This window comes from Balaenoptera borealis (genome assembly GCF_965194805.1).
Source record: "Balaenoptera borealis genome assembly, chromosome: 7".
In the NCBI taxonomy this organism is placed as follows: domain Eukaryota; kingdom Metazoa; phylum Chordata; class Mammalia; order Artiodactyla; family Balaenopteridae; genus Balaenoptera; species Balaenoptera borealis.
In genome coordinates this window covers 23235337-23261383 of record NC_138864.1, presented here as the reverse complement: position 1 = coordinate 23261383, position 26047 = coordinate 23235337, and the positions used below count along the sequence as shown (strand labels likewise).

The window sequence follows — 26047 nt, the reverse complement described above, 5'->3', positions numbered from 1 at the left end:
TTGGGCGATTGGGATTGACAAGTATACACTGATGTGTATAAAACTGATGACTAATAAGAACCTGTAGTATAAAAAAACAAACAAAGAAAACAACTAATACTAAACTTTCTTTGGGTTATTTGTATGGAAATATATTAATATAAATGTTTCAGACATTACATGAAATTTCTAAAACTCTTATATGTTCTGGTATAATGTTATAAGTCATAATTCTAGTTATTACTTTAAAATGTATATCTCAGAAATAACTAAATTTCCGTGTCAATTGCATTATTATGAACTTTCATCTAATCTTTAACCATGGTCATTTTTAAGTCTTTTGTCATTTACAGACAGTTCTGGGTGTACTCTGATGCTTTTGCAAAAATGTTCCTATAAAAGGGTTTCATCTTCAAGGAATTCATGGAAAAGACTCTGACAAGTATAGGTTTCTGGTAACTGACTATACTGCTGAACTGAATGAATAAGCATTTTCAGAACTCTAATGGAAAAGTGATGAATTCATAAAAGTGCTAACAAAAGATCAAGATGAAAAAAAAATTAATTACATGGGACTCAGTGAACTGATGAGGATGATTATAATTTTTGTGACTTTCTGTTTGAATAAAAAAAAAAAAAAGAAATCAGGGACAGTGGCTACCTTTGAGGGAGTTGTACCTGGAAAAGAAACATGAGAGGAACTTCTGTGTTCCTGGCAATGTTTTGTTTCTTGATCTAGATGTGAGATACACTGTTCATTTTATGAATTTCAGTGAGTTGTACACCTATGCTAACTTCTCTGTTCTATATTATTTGTCATTAACAAGCTAAAGAAATGAAAAAAAAAAAAAAAGGAAGGAAATCCCGACATATGCTAGAAAACAGATGAAACTTAAAGACATGCTAAGTGAAATAAGCCAGGCACAAAAAGACAAATACCATATGATTCCATTTATATGAGGTACCGAGAGTAGTCACATTCCTAGAGACAGAAAGTAGAACAGCAGTTGCCAGAGACTGGGGACGGTGTGGGGTGGAATGGGGGATTATTGTTTAATGGTACAGAGTTTCAGTTTTGAAGAATGAAAAAATATTCTGGAGCTGGATGGTAGTGATGGTTGCACAACCATGTGAATGTACTTAAAGCCACTAAACTGTACACTTAAAACTGTTAAAAATGTTACATGTTATGTGTATTTTACCATAATTTAAAAAGTAATTTTAAAAAAAAAGAATCTAGGTCTGCCATTTTACAGTGGAGAATTTGGATAATAAAGTTGTGAAAAGAAAAGATTTTGAGAGAAATTCTTTTTCCTTTTTTTTTTTTTTTGGTAAATTCTCAGGCTGTTGCCTGGGGAACTAGAGCAGGCAAAGTCTTAGATTTGCGATGAGTGGGCACTGGACTGAGCATATATGGACAAAGTAGAACGCAGATTATTTGCGTTTGGACAGTAGTCATGAATAAAAATATGAAAAATAAGTCTCTATGCTAAGTTAAACAGGACAGGTTTGCATGATTTTAGGTGAAAGGAGGTCAGTCCTATCTCCCGTTTGTCCTCAGTCACACAGTGCACTCATCAAAGGGCATTGATTCTTTTTTTAGTTAGTTAATTAATTATATAATTTTTATTGGAATAGAGCTGATTTACAATGTTGTGTTAGTTTCAGGTGTACAGCAAAGAGAATCAGTTATACATATACATATATCCATACTTTTTTAGATTCTTTTCCCATATAGGCCCTTACAGAGTATTGAGTAGAGTTCCCTGTGCTATACAATAGGTCCTTATTGGTTATCTATTTTATATATAGTAGGGTGTTGATTCTTGTGTGATCAACAGAGCCATGGGATTTTCCAACGGGGTTTTACATTAAATTTCTACATGTTTTAGGATAAATTTTGCTCATGTTATCTCCTAACATTTTATATGCAATATATGTAGTGCTACCCACTGTTTGTTACTTGCTACTGATTTCTGTCATCATTTCATCTAACCTAAATGTTTATACAAGTGAAGAAAAGAAGCTCTATAATATGGGAATGAAATGAGGGAACCTCTACCTGAGGAATGATATGTGTTTCTTAGAAAATATGTGTGTTCATAGAATTTCTAGGTACTAACAACTTAGTAAGTTTCCTAGAGTTTGACTTTGATGACCATATTGAAATCCATAATCTTATCAGTACTTATCGTTCTTTTTTCCCCCTTAATTTATCAAAGTGGCATAAAATCACAATTCTAGTGCCAACTGTATTTTGACTTTTTTAAAGCCTGGTACAAACAAGAATTTTTTAGAAATGCAAAAAAAAAAAAAGGGGGTATTAAGTACAGCTGACCCTTGAACCATAAGGGGTTAGGGGCACAGACTCTCCATTCAGTCGAAAATCCATGTATAACTTTATAGTTGGTCTGCTATATCCATTGGTTCTGTATCCGCAGATTCAACCAGACTCAGAACACGTGGTACTGCGTATGTATTTACTGAAAAAACTCCACACAGGGCTTCCCTGGTGGCGCAGTGGTTGAGAATCTGCCTGCTAATGCAGGGGACACGGGTTCGAGCCCTGGTCTGGGAAGATCCCACATGCCGCAGAGCAACTAGGCCCGTGAGCCACAACTACTGAGCCTGCGCGTCTGGAGCCTGTGCTCCGCAACGAGAGAGGCCGCGATAGTGAGAGGCCCGCGCACCGTGATGAGGAGTGGCCCCCGCTTGCCACAACTAGGGAGAGCCCTCGCACAGAAACGAAGACCCAACACAGCCAAAATAAATTAATTAATTAAAAATAAATAAATAAATAGCACCACAAAATTAAATTTATAAAAAAAAAAAAAAAACTCCACACATAACTGGACCCATGCAGTTCAAACCCATGTTGTAGAAGAGTCAGCTTTGTATTTGTGTACATCCATACAACACTATATAGCCACCAAACAAAGATGAAGCTCTGCATTTATTGCATAATACTGAAAACACAAGCTGAGTGAAAAAAAGCTGACTGCTAGGTATAATTTGATCCCATTTGTGTCTGGATGTACATACCCAGACAAAACACATGATTGCTTACAAGTAAGACATTTGGTTTAGAGGTTAGTTTCCTCTCTCACACGGGAAGGGCTCAGTCCTGAGGACCATTTCAAAGAGGATTTCACTGGCTCACACACTAAACTTTCTAAATTTTCCCACTGAGCAATCCCTAGAATTACAGGGCAGAGAGGTACAGTACTATCCCACTGAAACGCACTGACAGGATTGAAATGCAGGTGAGGTACGGGCAGATCCCATGTCACAACTGCTGGCATCAGACACCTGACTTCTGTTTAGAATAGAGGGGGCAGTCAGCCGTTGAGGACTCCTGATGCTTGACACCACTAGATTTAGGAAAAGAAAAGGCCATGATGAGATGCAGCATCACTGTCAGACAGAGGCTTACAGAAAAAGGGTAAAATGAAGTTTGGGAGTAACAGGAGTAGCTTGAGAGCTAAATTAGAAAGAACAAGAAACCTACACACTTTGCATTTCATATGTGTTCACTTTCTGGTTTATTAACATTTTCTTGGATAAAAAAGGTAGCTGCGGGCTTCCCTGGTGGCGCAGTGGTTGAGAATCTGCCTGCCGATGCAGGCGATACGGGTTCGAGCCCTGGTCTGGGAAGATCCCACATGCCACGGAGCAGCTAGGCCCGTGAGCCACAACTACTGAGCCTGCGCGTCTGGAGCCTATGCTCCGCCACAAGAGAGGCCGCGACAGTGAGAGGCCCGCGCACCGCGATGAAGAGCGGCCCCCGCTTGCCGCAACTAGAGAAAGCCCTCGCACAGAAACAAAGACCCAACACAGCCAAAAATAAATAATTAAATAAATAAATTTATTTTTAAAAAAAAAGGTAGCTGCTTCACACACTGTTAATGTATGTAGGCATAAGATAATATATATGTGATACACGATTACATAGAAGTGCTTTATTAGTGGCACTCAAAAAAGGTACCATCAGCAAAAGAGTAAATTCATGATGTCAGCAATTTCTCTGATCCAGTGGTGGCTCACACTGAGAATATTAGAATCCCAAAAAGAATTCTATGCAGGAGAGTGAACTAAACCCTGCTGAAAAAAGCAAATGTCCCCTGAAGGCTTAAGTAAAGGCACCTGGCATTTGCACTCAACCACAGCAGTCAGTAGCAATAATTCAATCCATATGGTACATGGGACAGCTTTTTCAAGAGCATTTTGAATAGTGGCTAAGACAAAGCAGGTAATGGCAGAAGGTTACTGTATCAACAGAGAGTGCCTTTGTGGTTCTAGGGGAGCCACTTGCTTCACAAGAAAAGAAACATAAACAAATGAGATCAATGCACTAACAATGCATGGAGTTACGATAATCTACAATTTAAAATAAGATAGGGAAAATATTTATGTAAATATTTATCTCATGTTTGAGTAGGAAAAGACTCCTCAATCACAAAAGTAGTATGAGAGAACAAAAGAAACAAAAATACACCTGTTTTCATAAATTTCCTAACATAATCTGCATATAAAAATTCATGACAACCTGAGGGAAAGAATTTTGCCAAATTTGGAAAGATGTATAAAGATATTCACCATAGTGTTTATAACACTGAAAACAAAATGTAAATGACAAAAATGTCAAACATTTATAAATTTATAAATTATGCTATAGCCATTCAATAGAGTATTATGCAGCTCTTAAAATTGTATTTTTTTGAAAAATATCAATAAAATGAGCACCCTGGGCTTCCCTGGTGGCGCAGTGGTTGAGAATCTGCCTGCCAATGCAGGGGACATGGGTTCGAGCCCTGGTCTGGGAAGATCCCACATGCCGCAGAGCAACTGGGCCCGTGAGCCACAATTACTGAGCCTGCGCGTCTGGAGCCTGTGCTCCGCAACAAGAGAGGCCGCAATAGTGAGAGGCCCGTGCACCGCAATGAAGGGTGGCCCCCGCTCGCTGCAACTAGAGAAAGCCCTCGCACAGAAACGAAGACCCAACACAGCCATAAATTAATTAATTAATTTTTTTTAAAAAATGAGCACATAATGTTAAGAAAAAAAAGATTATAAATCCTTTTTTTGTAAATATAGATCTATTTACTCACAGGAAAAAAATATCAGCAAGTGTGCGACAATAATAATACCTAACATTATTTTCTGTGCCAGGCACTGTGTTGCTCTTTATAAGCACTGTCTCATTGAAGTTTCATAACAAACCCATGAGCCAGGTACTATCATCACTGCTGTTTTTCAGAAGGGAAAACCGAGACACAGAGAGGTGAGGTCACTTGCTCAAGGCCACGTAGCTCGAAAATGCAAAGTCCAGAAACCAACCCAGCTTATGTGCTGTCCACCACCACAAATCCCTAAGAGCTAAGTCTCCTCTGATTTCAAAGGCTTATAAATTAAAGTATCCGTGTATGTTAGAAATAGAGTGGGGAAAAGAATTTTCAATCTTATCTATAAGAGGAGCAGTTCTCACAACTCCTGGAAACGTTCATGTTGAAATCCGTAAGTATGGAACCTCTGATGCTGTCAACTTACAAGGTATCAGTAAATAAAATGTAATGAAGAGCCAGAATTCTCAGCTGCTGTTCCCTTCATATATTCATCACTGCCCAAATAGATTTCTCTTAAAAGATGAAATCTTTTAAGAGAAATCTTTTGTTTCCTTTTTTGTGTGTTTTCTCTAATGTTGGTACGTATCTGTTGAGTACGGAGCCAAGCTATTTCGGTCTCTGTTCTTCCCATTATTTATTCCCATTCAGATGAAAATTTAAATGCAAACTATATACCCATTCATCAAAATTGCTTCAAATTTATTTATGGTACAGCACAGAGGAGCTTCTGGGAATAAGAGCTTCAAGTCTATTATAGTTTCTATTAATAATTCTAGTCACTAATTGCTATGAGAACTTTTCTGGATATGCTAACATATAGTTAAAGCAAAGCCAATCCAACAGACTACTATAAATAAAGTTGCATAGTCTCACAAAAGTCATGAGAATTTTGTAAGTTTGGAGGGTGGGAAAGTAGAAACATGGTTTTTAGATTTTTTAAACATTGTTATCATGGATTCAAAAGGCCAAATTGTACTCACAAATATATCTTTATAAATTATCTTCTTGATTGCTTTAATTATTTTGGAATATCACTTTCACATAATCTTAAATATAACTGAGATTAGACAGGATTCTCAAGTGCTATTTTTGCTCATTGATTCATTAAATCAAAATGTTTAAAGTGCCTGCTATGTGCCATGCACTATCGTAGGCACTGGAAATAGAGCAGCAAACAAAACAGACAAAAATCCCTGCCTTGTGGAACTTAAAGGCATTATGCTGATGGTCACAGAAAGCAAACAAGGTAAAGAGTAAAATATATAGATGATGATAACACCTATGAAGGAAAACAAAGCAGTCCATGGGGATACGGAATACTGGGGAGAAGAGAGGACAAAGCTTTAAGAGTGTGGACAGGGAAGAACTCATTGAAAAGGGGACATCTGAAGACACACCTGAATCAGGAAGGGAGGGAGCATGGGGCTATCTGGGGAACAGCATGCTAAAAAAGGGAACAGAAAGTGCAAAGGTTCTGAGATGGGACTGAGCCCCACATGTGTCTGAAGAACAAAAAAGAGGCCCTCTTTTGATGATTTCAGTGGAAGAGTAAGAGGAAAGTAGTAAGATATGAGGTCAGAAAAGTAACAGAGGAGGCAGGTGCTACGGGGCCTTAAAGGCCACACCAAGTACTTTCTCTTCTTCTTAAGGAGAAGGGGAGCAACGTTAAGTATGGATAGAATTACAGAAGATTTTATTGTTCAAATTCAGGCAATATTTTTGGGAAAACAGAGGCAGACCAGAGCTGCTCCAGGCAACTTGGTGGATTGGATGGTTGTCCTAGGTATGGAGCAGAGGGTTGGTTTTAACCGAATCGCTCCAGCTGCTGTGTTAGGACTAGGATGAAGGTGACAAGCATTGAAGCAGGAGAAGTGATCAGGAGCCTGCTGTAATCCACGTGAGAGAGGGTGGTGGCAATGGCAGATTCTGGGTGTGTTTTAACGTAATGCCAGCTGGACTTAGGGATGGATCGGATGTGGGATGCTAGGGAAAGAAGGTCTGGGGACTGAACAACGGTAAGGACTCAGTTGGCAATAATGGAGTTGAGGAGACTCGAGTAGGAGCTACTTTGGGGGTGGCAGGGTGAGGGAAACAAGAAGCTCATTTGTGGGTATATTAAGTTTGAGATGCCAATAGACATCCAAGTGGAGATGCTGAGTGCAGAGTAAGACAGAGGAGTTCAGGGAGTTGTGAGAGAGTCACCAACATGTAGACTGGCACTTAAGGCATCAGAATGGATGGCATCCCTAGGGAGACAGGGCAGATGAAAAAGAGAAAAGGAGAAAGGACAGAGCCCTGGGTGCCCCGACACCACAGAGTCAAGGAGGAGAAGAAGAAAGAGCAAAGGAGGACTGAGAGAAGCATTTTGACATCTTCCTAGTGAATATCGGGATGGTTTGTCTACAGTGATGCATGAATGCAGAGACATGTACTCACTAATTTACCTTTGATATTCCCTTGCAGGTCACTGAGTGTTAAGATCCCTCGGTGTCTGAGGTAAAAAGAAAAGTATACACATCGCAGTGAATATGGGTGTCTTGTACAAGGATAGGCAATCTGTGCAGCTTTGAGAAGAGAATCAGACACTTTCACAAAAACACAAAAGCATGATAAGTCACTGTTAGGTTGGATCGATATGCATAACAAATAGATAATTCTGCCCTCTGCCCCTCGCTCCCCAAAACATCATTAAAATCTTCACATCTGATGAAGGGTGCTATAGTACCCCAGAGAGCACTGCTTCTCCACATGGCCTGTGTTGTCAATACCTTGCTATCCCAGAGGTCATTTCACACCTTTTTTTCCTTAAAAGTATACCGTGAATATTGTGGCACTCATCTGTTGTTTCTGTCTGCCTTACACCCACTCTCCCTTCTTTGGGGTAACAACACCTCCATTTTCCTTCAGAGAGAGATACTCCTCTGACCTCAACATCCATCTCATGGGATGGCCACACCCCAGGTCGGCCAATGAGACTTGTGGTCCCAGGAATTAGAATTCAGTGACACAAGAAAGGAAAGGAGTTGGAGAGGATTCATCCGAACTTTGGGGCCAGAAAAGCTGAAAATCAGAAAAAAAGCCAGAAAGTTTTAAAAAGTCAGAAAATCATGGTTCTTACCACCACGATTCCTTTAGCAGTTGACCACTCCCTGCTCCTTGACACACTACCATCATTTCTAAATCTAATGTTTGGATTTTCCTTCCATTCTGCAAGTTAACCCACCTCCTATTAATGAATTCCTTTAGCCCAAGTTAGCCAGAACCGGTTTCTGTGGCTGGCAGCCAGGGTACCCTGGCACACCTGCCACTCTCCAAACTGTACAGCTCTGTGGTAGCTCACAATAAAACGCATAAATATTCAAGTGGGTCCATTTCTCAACGTAAGTAAAAATAAAGGTTTAGAGGCTATCGTAAGCAAAATAAAAGCTTAAGAAATTGTTTTATTTGGTAATATTCCAATAACCATCCTAAATTCTGGTTGTAAATCTTTCTTTTACTGACAAATCTTTCTAAGGAGAAACATTCTTTTCATTCACTGGAAATACTTATTTGTCTTTAACTAATCAAAGTAATAGACTTTTTTTTTTTTACCAGTTTTTTCTACAGGATGACTATCAAGCATGTACCTCACTCAAGATATCCTACTCTTTTATGCTTACAGAGACTCCGTGTTTTTCATTATGTTGTAGAAACACATGGGAACCACTGGCATAGATGGGACAGGACAATCTCTTCTAAGCCATGCAAAAATCATTCAGCAATGCTGGTCAAATCAATGAGTCTTATTCTAACAACTGTGAAGCGCTTGATCTCCAGAGCATCTGCATTTTACTTCAATGAATACAGATAGGTATCCCTTGGGTACTCATTAGTGATACCAATTTTGTATTTTAATTTATTGTAGTTTTCTATATGTTTAAAATATTTCACAATTTATTTGGAATTGAAGTGTGTGCCTCACAGTTTCTGTTAAAAGGCTGAAATAAACCACTCATATTTGAGAGAAACAGTCTCAATAGTTTAATACCTGCATCAAGTCAGATCACCCCGTAAGCAGCCTCTTGGCTTCCTACACCACCCTGGAGGCTCACAGATTTGCCATTAGAGCTACAGCTAGGCACAGCTCACGGGCGAATACTAAAGGGAGAGATGATCCAGGGTGTCCCGCCTGAGGAAAGAAATGATCTCTATGTGGACCTTCTCTACACTTTTTGATAATAGCTTTTTAAGGCTACTGTCCTTTTGTTAATGTCCAATGAAGCAAATTTTTCTCTCCTAGTGAAAGCATGGGCCTCCTTCAGGCATGCTGAGAACCTCCGTGGGTTCCATACAGGAAGCTCCTACCCTGAATCTGTCCTCCACCCTCTGTTTTATTTCCACCAGGGGTCAGTGGCTCTCAGTTCAGATCTGATGTCAAACTCTGGGATAAACTATAATGGTGACAAATCAGGAAACACTGGCATTACTAACGTAATTCACGTTGCCACCTCACCTGGTTGCAAGAAAACCTATGGCTGACCTTTGCCCTCCTTGGCAGGAGGTGAATTAATTTGGGAGCAAGGGCAGGAGAGGATGCTTAGCCCTTTTCTTCTCATTCAAATAAGCTCAAGAGAAAGTGATTTTTATAAGTCTGATCCACATATGAAAAATAACCCTACAAAGGCGAGTACAAAACAAACATTATCCCACTGGTGTCACTATCACTGTGAGAACAGACCTCTGATGAGCGAGGTCAGACACTGCAGGATGATCTGGCTTGTCACCAGGAGTTTCACCGTGTACCCCATCACTCAATTTCACAGGCTCTACCTGCTGACAGATAACACTCACAGGAATTTCCTAAAGAAAGAAATACATTACAAATAGATGAACATCAATGAAAATCTTTTTAAATGTCTCTCTGCTTAAATTATACTTCTCCCCTTGTATTCATGTCTTTCTCAAGTTCTATTAGTGCGTCAAAGAATAAATTTCCTATTTACTTGAAAATCTTCATTAAAATTACATTCATCAAAATGTTAAAAATAAATTTGAGCAAAATTTGCAAATCACTTTCTTATATTTGTATTTGTGGTGATACTCTGAAAGCATGTTAACTCTTTTAGGTCAGCAGTATACTAAATGATATCTTTGCTTTGTGCTTCATCTGGAAGGTGATATCTAGTCAAGAAATATTTAGGACTGTAAAATTCTGGCCTAGTTTGGCATGGATATCATCCTTCTGGTTTGATTTTGCAATCTTTATTTTAAATAACGAAATTAGCTTTTACTTTTCCTTATTTTCTCTTTCTTCAAATGTCTTTTGTTATTTCTTATTACTATTCCTTTCTTGAAATAATTGTCATTTCTAAAAAGAAATGCATACCAGTTAAAAGTATGGATTCTGGAGCAATATGGATTCTGGAGCACTCTTGCATGACAGCTTTATGATCTCGGGCAAAATACCTTTCTGTGACTTAGTTTCTACATCCACAAACAAAAGGAGGATAATACTACCTACCTCATGAGGTTGTTGTGAGAATTACATGAATCAATATATGTAAAGCATATAGATCAGTACCTGACACATAATAAGTGCTACTCTAGAGTTTGCTATTGTTAATGTTGTTGTTATTAATTGATTCCTAAGTTCTTGAGTTACCTTTCTAAAAAAATTGTTGGTAGTATCAGTGCTTGGAATGGGAATGTGAACACACTTTTCTAAAAATGCCTAAAACCAACTAATTTTCTTATATTCCTCCATCACCATCACTGGACCTATAACATTTTTTTGCAGGATGAGGATGCAGGAAGTGTTTACATGAGAAAAGGAAGTAAGAAAAGATCTGGAACCATGATCATAGGATATTTCAACATTCATAACAAAGGTGGCCTAAACAAAAAGATTACATGTTCCTGAAGGTAAGGCTGAGATGCCTGTTTCCTCTGTCGATATGCAGCAAGCAAAAGAAATGACATTATTGGATTTGGTCCTAGAGGCTGAGCCAGACATAACAAACAAGGTTAAGGTTGGGGCAGAGCTCACATTCACAACCATGTCACACATCTAAGTATTTTAAGTGTCAACAGGATTTACATATGGTGATACTGCATTTTAGAGAGATAGGACTGACAGGAAACAAAGTTCATAAACAAACTCACTAGCATAAATTGTCAGTTATAAGAAACTCCAGAAATTGGAGGTCAGGCACAGGTTACCTTCTCAAAACATTACTAAAAAGTTAACATAAAATGCACTATTTTTGCCACCTGCATAAGTAGCACATCTTGAAGGATATTCTGAAAATATATTAACAAAACTGTCTTAGAAAATATTCTAGTTCCATCAAGGTGACCAAAAGCAATTCTATGGGAGAACCAGAGCAGTTCAGAGCTTGATACAAGAATTGTGACTGACCTAAAAGAGAATGTAAACTGAGTCATTTGTGTGTTCAGAAGAAATGATTAGGATTGCACTCAGCTGCAAATAACAAGAACCTGACTGATTTTTCTTATGATATGAGAAGTCCAGAAGAGGTATTCCAGGGCTGATACAGCCACTCAAAGGTATAAATAAAGACCCAGGCTCCTTCAGAACTCCTGGTCCACCATCCTTAACATGGGACCATTATCCTCAAGGTCACAAGATGGTTGTACCACACCCTGCCTAGAAGAAATGGGTAAGGGCAGAGCAAAAAATATTTGCTGAGTCCTTTTAAAAATCATCTTTATTAATTTTAAAAATAATCTTTCTAAAGACCCTACCCGGTAGACTTCCACTGCATCTCACTAAATTACATGGCAGGGGAGCCTTGAAGGTAAGCATTTTTAACTAGACACATAGTTGTTCTCAAAATCAGTTAGTAAGAAAGGGCATTTTAGTAATCACTGGGTAGACAACGAGCAACGTATGCCACATAATGAGGCATTATAGAATCCAGAAAGAGGACAGTGTTCCTCCAGTACAATCTAGGGAAAATGCCAACCAGCCCAGCTGACTTGGATTGGATGGAGAAGCTTTCCTAGGTGTGGAATCTGCCACTGAGATCATCTAACTCCATGCTGCCAAACAGCCTACTAATAGTCATTTGCCCACCCATATAAACTTTGATACCGTGGACAGAATACACTGGTCAGCCAATGCCTTTATCCTGACAAGGATATGTTTTATTGTAAATGAACTAGCCTTCTACTTCACCACCTAACCATGTGTGGATTTAAGTTTCCTCAGTCAGCCCCTGAGGGGTGAACTCTGGGTTCACTATCAAAATCAATTTCTCTCATTTCTAGTTTTGTTGAAACAGTTTTTGTATTTTAAAATTATTTTACATGGGGTTGTAGACACATATATTGTAGGATTTAACAAAATATATTAAACCGATGTTATTTACTTATCTTGGCATCTTTCCTAGACTACCACCTAAATACACAAAGTTTGGTTGTTATCATGGCCATCAACTAAGGAAACATACTCAATTTAGGAACAGGAAGGTCTGACTTGGGAACTGGCTAAGTTAATAAAAGTTTTGGTTAGACTAGAACTACACTAATCAACTGTTTAATTCTAGGCAAGTCATATCTATTTTGGCTGGGAAACACTTTCTGATCATACATGTTTGGTGACAAGGTGACTTTTTTTTTTTTTTTACTTTTGTGACCCTCCTTAATATACTCAGTTTGGAATTTCCCTTGAAATGGGCCACATGTTGACAAGGCACAAAATGAACAGGCATGGGTAAAGAGCTCCTATCTGTATATCCAATGCTTCAAAAATCCTTATCTAATGCTGAGTGACTGTACCAGATGATAATAACTACTATCTAATATATGCATTACCTTATTTAATAACTGCAACCCCCAAATACGGATACTATTATTTCTACATTAGAAATGAGGAAACTGAGGCTAGGAGAGGGTACGTAACTTGCTGAAAGCACACAACTAATAAGTGGCAGAGAAAGGATATAAGCATGGGTCTCTCTGCTGCCAAAGCTCGAATTCTTCCCACTACATCACTGTGCCTCCCTAGACTTTCTTTTTAGTATAAGTCTGAGCTCTCAGCCAAGGAATCTTTGAATTTTTGAGCTGGAATAGACATTAGCGTTCACAGGTACAAAACAGTAAAATAGGTCTCATTGAAGAAAGACTGTGGAACCTACCCCAGAGCAACACACCTCCCTTCTTGACTCCCAATCTAGTGTTCATACCAACTCCCCCCACCCCCTTTTCGACCTGTCCGTTAAATGCCAGCTACTTAAAAAGGTGTCATCACTATTTCATAGCTATGCAACTGTTACAAGTCTTGGCAAAGAGACCAGCAAGTAAAGGAGATAACTTGAGGTGACTGTGGTGATGACAGAGACAGCCCTCATCCATTTACTAGAAGAGTCTCTATGCACTCAAGCATTGAAGACATCTCAAAATTGAGCTGCCTTTTAGATTCAAGCTAATTCAGTGTGCATTTTTCTAAATTCTACAACTCTTCCTCATGGTGTATACATGTGCTTCCACGCACAGACTTCTGATTCTGCAGTTTGACCCCATAGCTGACAGTAGCTAACTGAGAATTAAACAGCTACTGGCTTGAAAGTTCTTCTAAGAGATTTTACAGTATAGGAAGAAGAGCCTACTTTCCCACCAGGAATAACTAACCCATGATTTTTAAAAAGGGCACGTGCATGTCACAGAAAGATAACATTAATTTTTTGAGCGAAATACAAAGGCCTACTCACCCACTTTTATTACTGTAAACATCCAATGAGTACAATATATACTAATTATATAATATATACTTATATATACACCAATATTTTTCATGTTATAGTTAGAGGGAAAAAAAGGGGTAGAGCTAGTGATAGGAAATCTGAAGAGAAGAAAGAAAAAGAAAAAGAGAAAGAATTGAAGGAGCAAAGGAATCAAGTTGTGAAGCAGAAAAGAGGAAGGAAGAGGAGAGGGAAGACAAAGCCCTTGTGACATGGAGGAAAGGAGCAAAAGAAGAAGGAAAATGAGAAAATTTAGGAGGAAGAGAGGGGCCATGGGAGAAAGCAGGTCAGATACAGGTGTAAGGAGAGAGGGGCAGAGCAGGAAAGGCAGAGAGAGACGATTCTGAGGTGAGGGTAGCACTTAATGGTAAACTATTATCACTCCTTCATGTAACTTGGTATGCGGGCACCGGCGTACATCAATAACCAGGGCTATTCGAAACACTCCTGAGTTCTCCTATAGTTTCAAAGAATCCTTTAATCAATAAAATTTAATTTATTTTGCTTTCCAAACAAAGTTTTATGTTTCTAAGGAAAGCTAAATTAGCATTAAAAGATAACCTGGGTTTTCAGTGTTTACTTCAGAACCTCAGAGTTCCTATAACTATCTCTTTGTGGCATTCAAAAGCTATCTAATTACCTTAGCTTTGTTTTTTTGAATGATTAGAGCTGCCTTAAGCCTCAAATCAACATCTGTACATGTGTAGTGACCCTTCCGCACACCCCCAAATCCAGTTGCTACACTTAGCTCCTACAGGAAATCGAATAAAGAAGGAAAAAATGTGTGTAGTTTTAGAGAAGCACACATGTGTTTCTCTAAAATAATTGGTTAACCTGTAGGCACAGCATTCAACCCTTCAGAAGCTCTGCCTTCAATGAGATGGGCATGGCAGGTGACCGTGGCGAAAATTACTCTCTAAGCTACACAACTGACACCTAAGTGAGATCACCTCACGTGGAATTTCCTGAGAGCCAAGAATATTTTTTTTTAAACACACCATTCTTGTGTTTGAACAGTCATTATGAAATCTTCACATTTGAAAATTCAATTCCAAGTTTTGAAAATGTGTTTTTAATACTTATTTGTTTAAGGTTGATAAGATTGAAATTATACAGTTTGGTTATTTTATTCAATATAAATAACTCTAAAATCGGTGGGGTAGGGGTGACGTGGATTAATCACCCAAATTATTCTTGAAGCCAAAATATTTAGATAAATGAATTTTCCTTTTCATATGTGTGTTATGCCATTACCCAGACATAGTTTAAAGCCCTACGTGAACCTGTCCATTCTAACCAAATGCACTGAGTGTAGGGCTATCCATTTTTTTCTATTTCTATACAGCATAAAGAACTTTTAAAAAAAGAAAGAACTTAAAAAAAAAAGGAAGAACTTTATATTTTTGTGTGAGAATATATACAAGATTTTTTTTTAAATGCCAATGTTCAAAAAGCACCAGTAGCTCAATTTATTTATGCTTGTCTAATGTAAAGGTTATCTGAAATATATTTCAAACATATATGTACCAACAACTACTTGTGAAGATTAAAGACATAATAAATAACTGTCAAAGTGTCATTTGAAGTCATCGGAGGAACAATTATGGCTTAATATGCAACATATCCTAAATAACTGATAATGTAAGGTTCCCAGATCATCTATAGAGTTGACCAATTCCAGAGAGGGAAAAAAATAAATCAAAGATTGGTTTTAGATGTTGTCTTTTGAATGAAACTAATTTATGAAAAAATTTGAAAGTCAATAGTATTGACTTTAAAATCTTGTGACAATATCTATCACTCACTTTTAAAGATGAAAAGACAAATTTATTAGAATAAGATGGTTCTGTAAAAAATATACTTGTATGATTACAATGATACAACTTTCTTAGTTTACTCTTTAACATTTTTAATGAAATTAAAAATAATAGTTTAAAATAAAGATTCATAAAAATTGGAGGAAAATATTCTAATTAAATAATTTCTAGTAATGTAGTGCTGTGACTGAAGTAAGAATACCTGCCTAAATTAGATGCTTCCAATTATGATTCTAAAGACCTGATTTTTTTAGTGTATGACTGGAATTGAAACTCACACAGGGAATATATATTAAAGCAATATTTATATGATTTAAGAAATGATCTGAACCACATCAGTAAAATATGTTTGAAATAAATTGTAGAGAGTGAGATGAAATATAAGACAAGTAGAGAAAAATGCTTTAAATGTTCAATTTTCAAAGTCATATGCAAGCAGGACACAGCTGCAGTTCACTTATAAATTACATTCGACAAATGATTCTGAGTTTAAATATGCTGATTCCAGAATCAGAGACATATAAAAAACAAATATCCACTCACCCAATCAACAAGCCAGTTACCTTAGCAATAGCAGATAACTTTAATTCAAATGTTTTAAAAAATCATTCCTTTGAAAGGAATTTAATCTAGAGTATATTACCAAAAATTATGTCTTATACTTGAAAAGTCATTATATTGCAACTGCCTTTGAACGGTGATTTTTAATTAGCAACCAGTTGATTCCAGAACACATGTATGTATAATAGGAATACTGGCAATTCTTACAACAAAATACCATAAATACTTAATCCTGATTATATCTCTTTTAGGTAAACATTCTGTTTTAGCAGTTGAAATTGATTTTCCCACCCACCCCACAATAGGATTAAGTAAATAATAGAATGAAAATGTAGCACAAAAGAACTACCAATAGTGATACTGGATTTACAAAATACAATCAAATCTCCTTTTTAAAGCACCATGCTTTATTAACAATTCAGTTCTGCTTAAGACAATTTTTTTTTCTCAATCAATATTTTAGAGCGTATTTTCCACTGTAATGGAACGTTTCCCCCACCTTATGCCACCTTAATAATGGGGATTCTCGTCTTTTTAGAAATTCAGATAAATTGTCTCACCAAAGCTCAAGCACTTTCCACAGACTCATTTACTTATGCTTGGCTTTCATAGATTAAGTTTTCTCTTATGTCTGACCTCTCCTTTTTGATGGTGACTGAATAAAGCCCATCTTGTGAGCAGGCAGGTCCTCATTACAGGATTTCAGAGTTATCTAAAAGTCTTTCTATCTCAAAATATATTATCTGCCTGCTCAGTGATGCCAAAATTCTTTTGAACAAAAAGGGAAAAACATCTTTCCATAGCTGTAATTAAGATTGTGGGAGAATATAACATTGACAAGTCACAGTCACTACAAATTGGTTGTGGGAGGAGTTTTAAACAAAAGCCTGAGTGGGGGTGAGGAAGAGGGATTATCAGGGGAAAGGAAAGGTGCAGACATCAACTCGACCTTTGCATGTTTCACAATACTGCCCCGGCCCTTAGGAGAAGGAGCAGTGAACAGCCAGGTGTGGCTGGGAAAGAGAAATGGCTACCTGACTGGACCATCTGGGTTTCCATTTCCTATTTTCCCATCATTTGCAACTTTCTGGCCCCCCCCCACAGAAAAAAACAGGGCTTGGAAACCATGTTGTGGAAATTGACCATATTTTGGGACTTGTGCAAAAAAGGGAAATTCTAGGAAAAAAATGTTCTGACCCTGAGACTTTTCTAATTCAACATGATATATATATACATATATATATGTATCACCTCTTATTGCTGAGCTTCTAAACTGCATTGTACTCATCATGCAAAGACACCATAGTTCATTGTGACCAACGATGTCATCTCAAGAAAGTCACAGACAACAGATTTTAAAAGCTATAGGAAAACAGAGGTACCAAGTGAACGAGTGACGAGAACTAGCAAAAGTAACCATGCACTGTTTACAGAGTTGCCAAAACTGCAAACAGATGGATATACTACTTAACACTGGAAATATCTGACAATGCTGTAGATACACAAGTTTCAAATTCTTTTGTTATTATATTTTTGTTGCTTTTTTTCCAAAAGATTTTCAACAAAAATCTTTAAATAAATATGACACATACAGAGACCCATGATATTGAACTCTGACATTTGCCTCTCCATTTCATATTCTGTCTCACAACACAAGTGTCAGAGGGCAGTTGACACAGCCTGGTCTACAGTCATGTTCTGTGTTAGGTACCACTGCACATCTCAATGCATTCCTTTAGGTAAAAAAGTTAACAGCCATCAGCTGCTCCCAGAAACTATTCCCTCAAATGCTGACTTCAATGTAAATCACAGATAAGACTGAGTTTTCCTGACATAAGTGTTACATTTTAGAGATTCGGAAGATTACAAATAAAGTCTCAAGCTAATATTTTACATATTTCTTAGTTTTAAAAAATTTTGGCTGAATAACCTCCTACTTTGGTCTCCTATAAAATGAGCTAACTCCCAAAGTATATTAGGTTAAGTTTTCCTATCAAAAGTTCAATTCTTAAATAGATGTTACATAATTAATTTGTAAAATTAATTTCCAAAAGTCTAAAAGAAAAGGAGACACATGTAAGCACCATTTCATTTTTAAACATTTCTTCTACTCGTAGAATATTTTACAAGGAAAAACTCTTACTGAAGGCCTATAGCTACAGCCAGTTTCAAAATCTAAATATTTGACAAAACAGGTAACAGGAATTTAAAATCTTACAATAACCATTCTCAAAGTTTATAATAATAATTCGATCTTCTTAAACTTACATAATAAAATTTCTCTACCTTTTCTGGTGATAGAAGAGGTAGAAATTGAGACTTTCCCACACAATATGCAACTTGAAGTATTACACTGTATGCTTACTCTCTATCATTCTTTCCTTTTCTGACTTAGGATGTGATTATGGTCAGTCTTAGGCTGACTTATATTTGCTAGCTTTATAGCAAAAGCAAAGGCTATGTCATATTTTGGTATTTTAAGTTTTCTATGCTGGCACCTTACAAAGGATATGGAAAACAGGAAAAAAAAAAAAAATAAGGCTACGTGTTATCACAGGTCTTCCATCACAACCTGACAATCACACCTTTTAGCCCAGCCTTGACTCACTTACCTACCACTCTCACTTAGAGCTAATAACGGGCAAGCACCTTTACTAAAGGTCACACTAAGTGACAAGCTCAATCAATCAGTCTTTGGGTGAGGTCTGGGTTGCCATCATATTGGCTGGTCCTTCTCCTTAAAAGATTCTCATGAACTCAGAGAAACACCAGACTGTTCTTGGAAAGAGAATACAATATGCATTTTAAAAGAAGGGACCAGTTACAGAAATTTAATATTCCAAAGTCTAAAGTTCCAACCGAATTAGACTCCCGCTCTACAGACAAGGCTGACACCATGCCACAAGAAAGTTGTAAAAGCACTACTTTCAATCTCTAGAAAGCATTTATTTAGGCTAAACATTTTAAAGCAGATATGAAGGGCTTTCTAAATAGAAAATTTAAGGATTCTTATCATTTTTATATCCATGTTTATCTGAAATGCCAGCTGCTCCGTGGATTATCTCCTGCTATACCAATAACTGTTAGCCTACAAGAGATGGAAACTATAACAGGAAATCACTAGACAATAGTTGGGTATCAGTATTTTTGCCTTGAAATTCTAATTAAACAGTGCCTGTCACCGCTTAAAAGCTCCATAGAAGTGAAATATTCAGGAGTTCCAGCGGAAATAACAGAAAATAGACAATATCTTATTATCCCACATACACGATTTACTCGCTTCAAATATCAAAAACGCACGCACTACAGAAAATTCTCTTGCTTGCAGCTAAACTGTCCTTTTTCGATCATGTTTCATTATGATGAAGGACTCCAGAATGATCCTTTTTTAAAAGGTACCTTTAAATTATAAGGAACTTCCAGCCCCTACCTGGAAATTAAAGCTGTGCAGATTAAAGACACAGTTGTTAAGAAACATCACAGAGATCATTCTAAAAACAAGTAGCAGGTTACAAGTAAGAGAGGACTCAGAAAAAAGCACCCTTTCCTGACATTTTAAAAGCCACTTTTAAAAGAACAGAGCGCTGGAAGCAGCCGCTCTCTGTCAGGAGGGTCGTCTGACACTGAAGGAAACGAGAGGGACCCCTGGCTGGGGAGCAGCGAGAACTTTGCGGCGGGCCGGCGGGCGACGGCGCGGGGCGGCCGCTGACCGGGGCGCGTCAAGCTGTCATCAGCCGGTCCGCAAAGCCCAGCACCCCCCGGATGCCCTTCAGGGGGAAACGGGAGCAGGACAAAGGTCTGGAATCCAAGCACTCGGGTTCAGGAAACAAGATGCGCGTTTTCATTCACGTGTCAGGTGCCAGAACCACGAGGGAGGAGGAAAGACCTCAAGAATTCTCTGGCGTTTCTCACCAGAACCGGCTCCTCACGGGGAGACGCGCGAGGGGAGTGTGTGGAGTGGGGGGAGGGGGGGGCGAGGGGGGAATAAATCCCAACTCGCGACTCTATCCCCCGCTAACTTTGTTTTCTCTCCCTCCTCAGAAGTAATGCTGAGGTAAGGGTTGTCACGGTTCTTGGTTAAACGGCCCCTTGGAAGAAGGAAAGGGACACAAAGCTGCGCTGGGCGGCGAGCGCGGAGATGCTGTGGTACCTACCATGGTATTCTTGTCCCGGTACGTAGTAGGTGGGGTGGCCCGCAATGTGCAGGGAAATGAGCACCTCGCCCTGCTCCCCATCCCCTTCCAGCTCCCCGTGGTGGGTGCACAGGAAAAAGAAGGGCGAAAAGCGGGGGTAATAGCCCACCGCGGCGCGCACCCTCAGCGTCGTCCCCAGCACCAGCGCCAGGAGCAAAGTCCGCGGCGCCCAGCCACTGCGCTCCATACCGCCGCTGCCGCCGCCGCGCGCCCCGAGCGCCGCTCTCTCATTCAGTTTTGGAGGCGCCGGGACGAAGGAGCCGCGTGGAGAGACGGCGAGAAGGTGGAAGAGGGAGCAGAGAGGGCTCGGGCGCGGAGCCCCGCCGAGAAGTTCCGCGGGAGACTGCAGCTCCCAAAGTTTCTCTGGGCCGCGGGAGCGCGGGGCCGGGCTGCGGACGCCGAGAGCGCGTCGGCCGCTGCCGCGGTGCGCCGCCCAGCCGCCGCCGCCGCCTGTGCGCGACGCCCCTCCGCCAGGCCTGGGAAAGCACCCGGCCCACTCCACACCTTCTTAAAGCCCGGGGCGCGGAATCGCCCCCGCCGCCGCCACACGTGTCCCGGCCGCTCCCCCGCCCCTGCGCGCCGCGCCGCGCGCGCCCGCCCGGCCCCCGCCCACTCGGGCTCGCTCGCCGCACCTCGCGCGGCGCAGGGCGCACGCCTCCGCGAGGCCCGGCTCCTGAGCCCAGTTCTCACACTGAAGGGCAGATGAGGGATGCGAGTCGGTCGGGTTGGGGGAGGGGGGCTCGGGGCCACGAGGTACGCGAATCTGCAGGGAGGGACTTAAACGCCTCAGAGAGAGAGAGAGAGAAAAACCCTCCCGCCCAGCTGTCCGGAGGAGCAAAAGGAGAGGACAGTCCCTTTTGCCCCTCAGATTTCCCTCCTTTTTCCTGAGAGGAGGCGAGGGGGAAGTAGAGGGGCGGTGGGGACGGGAGCGGGCGCCGGCTTCTTTGTCTGCGCCGGCTGCGCCCCGCGCCCCTCGGGGCTCGCCAGCCTCAGAGCCCCCGGCGGCCCGCACTTGTTCCGGGGATCCGCCCGCGGCCCCGAAACGCGAGGGGCCCCTGCGCTTCTTTCCCACCCAGGCCTCGAGTCTCTCCCGCTGGCCCCCGCCCGGCTCCTCGCCGCAGCGACCGAGCCTCATCTGTAGTCGGATTTAAAATGAGATTAAGCGAAAGTAGAATTGGCAGCCTCCAGTGGTGCCTGGAAATGGTGATTTGTGCTGCTCGGGTGTGGGGAATTGTGTGGCGGGAAGGGCTGGCGGAGCTGAGCCCCGACAGGCGCTCTTCGCTGGACTGTTCTATTATTCATTGCTGCTGGGTTCTTCAGGCGGAGATGGTTGTAATTTTTTAAATCGGTGTTTATTTCCTTTAAATGTCAGCTACGACCAATGTCCCTGAAATGGGGGGAGGGGAAAACGTCTGGGGAGATGCTGGCAGCGGTGATTGAAGTGGGTGGTAATGAGCTGCTGCACAGGAGGCTGCGGGGAAGAGAAATAAAAAGCACGTTTCTAACCGAGGACGGCTGGCAGGAGCCCTGCGGCATCCGGAGATGGGGGAGCGGGGTTGCCAGGTTTTAATGCCTCTCCCCACCCACCCTTGGCTTGCCACCAAGTCCAGATAAACCCGCACGTACAGAAATGAGTAGATTATAAAATTGGAATGGATGGTGTCTTTGCCTGCATTGGGGGGACGGGGCGGGGAAGGGGGACGGGGGGGAGTGCGAAAAGACAAGGGGAGTCTTGCCAAGGGGAGACCTCTGTAGTCACTTTGTTGCAAAAGGAAGAGACTGGTGGTTTTCCTCTTACCCAGGCCGAGTTCAGACAGGTAGAAGGACCACTTCTAGCTGCCTTCTGGTTTCCCTCCCTTCAAAATACCCCAGGGCTCAACTGTTGTATATATTTGATGTAACAGTCGTTACCGCTGTAGCTCTGTGCTGGGGCAGGCTTTGGGCCGTAGGTAAGTCACCTCATTTAATCCTCACAACACCCGGAGAGGCGAAAATGATCCCCATTTCACAAGGGAGGAAACGGTCGGTAACAAAGGCTGGAAGCGAGGCAGCCTGGCTGCTGGCTACAAAGGCTGTCACCGGGACCTGCCTTGCAACCATCCACGGCAACCCTCGCTAGACTAGGGGAAGCCACCACCACCACCTTTTCCCCGCAGGCAGGCGATGTTGCCTCACTTACAAGACACTCGCCTGCAGCTGGCAAGGCTGTCACCACCTCTTCCTGTCCCGTTATGTGACTAAAACCTAAGATGAAATGAATCACTTCTAGAAAGAATCCAAAACTATTGAACATTTTTAGCTAACACTTTTTAAATGTTTACTATATGCCGAGTACTGTCCTAAGTACTTCACATATATTAACTCCTTTAATCCTCATAACGCTATGGGGAAATCACTGTTAATAGTACATTTTACATACGAAGAAACTGAAGCACAGAGAGGTCAAGTAATGTGTCCAAGGTCACACAGCTGTAACTGTGAGAGAGCTGCACTCTCCAGAGTCCCTGCACTTAACCATGGCAAACCGCTGTAAGGAATGAATGCCTATTGATGCTGTTAGAGGGATGGGATGAGAATTATTCTTTAACCAATGTTGGATTACCTCATTTAATTCTTACATTGGCCTGTGAAGTAGGTATAATTATCCTCATTTTTTAGAAGATAAAGTTGAGATTCATACAAGTTAAATAATTTGTCAAGGGCACTCCATAAGAAGAGGAGCCTGGGATCAAATCTGGCCATGCTTGATCCCAAGGTCGCTGCTTTAAATAAACCGAAAAGTAAAGTAGTAAAGCACTGATACTTGGTCCAGGTCACAATTACACTTAATTCCCAGAAGGTCCCCAGTTCCCAGGAAGTCCCCCTCTTTTCACTCTGTAAGAAATATTCTCTTGTGAATCTCTCACCACGGCTTTCTTGACATTCAATTTATGTGACCAAGTTTATTTTCCAATCTTCCCCTTTTTTGTGCTTTCTTAACTTTTACAGCATGACTTCGCTATGTGCATTTGGGTGACTTTTATACTCTGAACTACGCAGGCTCGAATCTGTGACTACAGCCCTGTGGTTGTTCATTAACAGGCATAGAGACGGTTTAAATAATGCCCTGAGTGGTGTTGAGCTGCTTAAGAAGAGGGTAAATGCTTGTACACTCCACTTAGCAGTCCTTTGGACTAGCATGTGTACCTGTGCCCTTACAGTAATAGAAGCCCAAGTTCACACATCTCTGATACCTTCTTCAGGGAATCCAGTTCAACTAATTATTATTAATACTTTTTAATAATCTTTAAAATATTTTTAAAATTAATTAATTAATTTATTATTTATTTTTGGCTGCGTTGGGTCTTTGTTGCTGTGCGCGGGCTTTCTCTAGTTGCGGCGAGCTGGGGCTGCTCTTCGTTGTGGTGCGTGGGCTTCTCATTGCAGTGGCTTCTCTTGTTGAGGAGCATGGGCTCTAGGCACACTGGCTTCAGTAGTTGTGGCTCGTGGGCTCTAGAGTGCAGGCATCAGTAGTTGTGGCGCACGGGCTTAGTTGCTCTGCGGCATGTGGGATTTTCCTCGACCAGGGCTTGAACCTGTGTCCCCTGCATTGGCAGGCGGGTTCTTAACCACTGTGCCACCAGGGAAGCCCAATAATCTTTTTTAAAATGAAGGAAAATTACACAACATGGATATTGAATCACCTTGAACATGGGGAACAGCATCTTCCTAGTGAGCAGTTCACTTTAAGTCCCACAATAACGTGGCAAACTGGGTTACAATTCAAAACTTCCAGTTCCCAGCTCGTGTGCTAACACTTAGATCTTACTTCTGTTTAGTGAGCCATAATAAACATCTTGAGGAATATTTGTCTGGTCCACAAAATCTACAAACCTTTGAACTAATGGAAAAATAGAGACATACTCTTCAAGAAAATTTGGTTTACATCCAAAAATATCTGCAAAAAAATAGAAGGTGATGTCAGGGTGAAAATGAGTGAATCTGTGGGAAAGGGAGTTTAAAATGGGGTAAGATCCCTTTTTAATTAAAAGAGCTTTGGAGAAGCAATTAGTCTACCAAAAAATTACATTTAAGCATCCAGACTATACATTCATTTCTTGCTGATAAGTAGAAATTACTGACCAGCATTTGAATAATTTTAACACAATGGAAATTAAATTATATACTATGAGATCCACAACTTTCAAATCATTGGAAGATGATGACTCTAAATGAAACACAAAAAAGCTGTTAAATTACATTTTAAAGTTGTAAGCATTCATTCACTGTCTGCCTTTACTGATTTTTTGAGTCAAAGTATCAAACGTTTTGGTGTGTATGAGAAAGTGAATCTCTACTCTTATTTACTATGTAAAAGTCAAATAAAAAGTACATAAAATCAAAAAAGTATATAAATATAAATATGGAGATGGTGAAATCAGTCAACTCTATAGGCTCCAAAATGGTAATAAAAGGTCAAACAAAAGAAAACCCTTCTTTAGATAGCAGTTAGTAAACTTATAAAACCTACTACCCATAAGATGTACAATCTGAAGAAACTGAGGCTCTTAAGTAAAAAAACAAAACAAAACAAAAACAAAACAAAAAACAGTTAACTAAGTCTTTAGGGAATGAAACCACTTGGAAAGGTGGGATATTTGAGGATTGGCTCTGATATGCATGTCTTGCCAGAACAAGTTACTTAATGTACCCCAAATTAAAATACTAAATAATTAAATCATGGGTCAATAAAAAAGCATTATACCATAGAATTTCTAAAAGAGAAAACAGTTCAACACTAAAAATCCCTTTTTTAAAGCTTCTCCACTTCCGGGGATTTGCACATGCTGTTTCCTCTCTCAGGAATGTCCCTCCCATTTCTTGTGCCCTGACCACACTCCCGCAGCCTTCCCCTCGCCCACCTCACTCCTCACTTGGATGCTATCAATTCATCCTCCAAGTCTCAATTTACATGTTTTTGCCCTTGCCCTTTCCTGACCTGCCTCTCCCCCCAACCTAAATTAGTTCCTCTAGAACTAGGTCGTTAGATAGGCCCTAACCACAAGTAGCTATTTAAATTGAAATTAAACTAAATTAAAAATTAAGGATGGCAAGAAAAAAGAGAACAGTGGAGGCTTAACTGAAAAAGAGTCAAAGCTAAGATCTCCAAGTAGTTACTTTGGTAAAAAGTGGTGGGGAGAAGGAGGGAAAAACATTTTGGGCCAGAGCACCTACATGTAAGAAGAAGCCGATGTGAAAAGGAAGGTGGCAGATTCAAGTCCTGAAAGAACGTCAGTGCAGATGGAGTAAAGATTATCCAGGGAGACTGGTCTTGCCCTAGCATGGACAGTGGCCAGACTGGGCAGGGCCTTGTCGACCATAGTGAGGATTTTGGTCTTTTTCCTGAAAACAATGGTGAGGCATGGAAGGGATTTTGAGCAGGGACATTCCCTGGTCATGGTTTGTTTGTTTGTAAGGTCTTCTTGGTTCCAGAGGGGTGAATGGACTGGAGAGCAGTAAAAGTAGATGCAGCGAGAGGATTAGAAATGTGGTGCAAGGAGCTCAGGTGAGAGATGGTGTTCTGGAGAGGAGATGGAGAGAAGAGGATGGAACTGGGAAGTATTTACAAGACAACTGCAGGACTCGGTGATAGA

General features: G+C 40.4%; 1 protein-coding gene across 3 annotated transcripts in view; it reads right to left on the bottom strand.

The window, feature by feature from the left end:
* Positions 1-20896, bottom strand: part of RELN (reelin) — a 529312-nt gene extending 508416 nt beyond the window's left edge. For 2 of the 3 annotated variants that reach the window (XM_082399695.1, XM_082399693.1), the window contains exon 1: positions 20376-20896. In XM_082399695.1, the coding sequence (XP_082255821.1) occupies positions 20376-20601 (226 nt within the window). In that variant the 5' untranslated portion in view covers positions 20602-20896. The remainder of the gene's footprint in view (positions 1-20375) is intronic. The other variant, XM_082399694.1, reaches the window with a different exon arrangement.
* Between the last annotated feature and the right edge of the window lie 5151 nt (positions 20897-26047).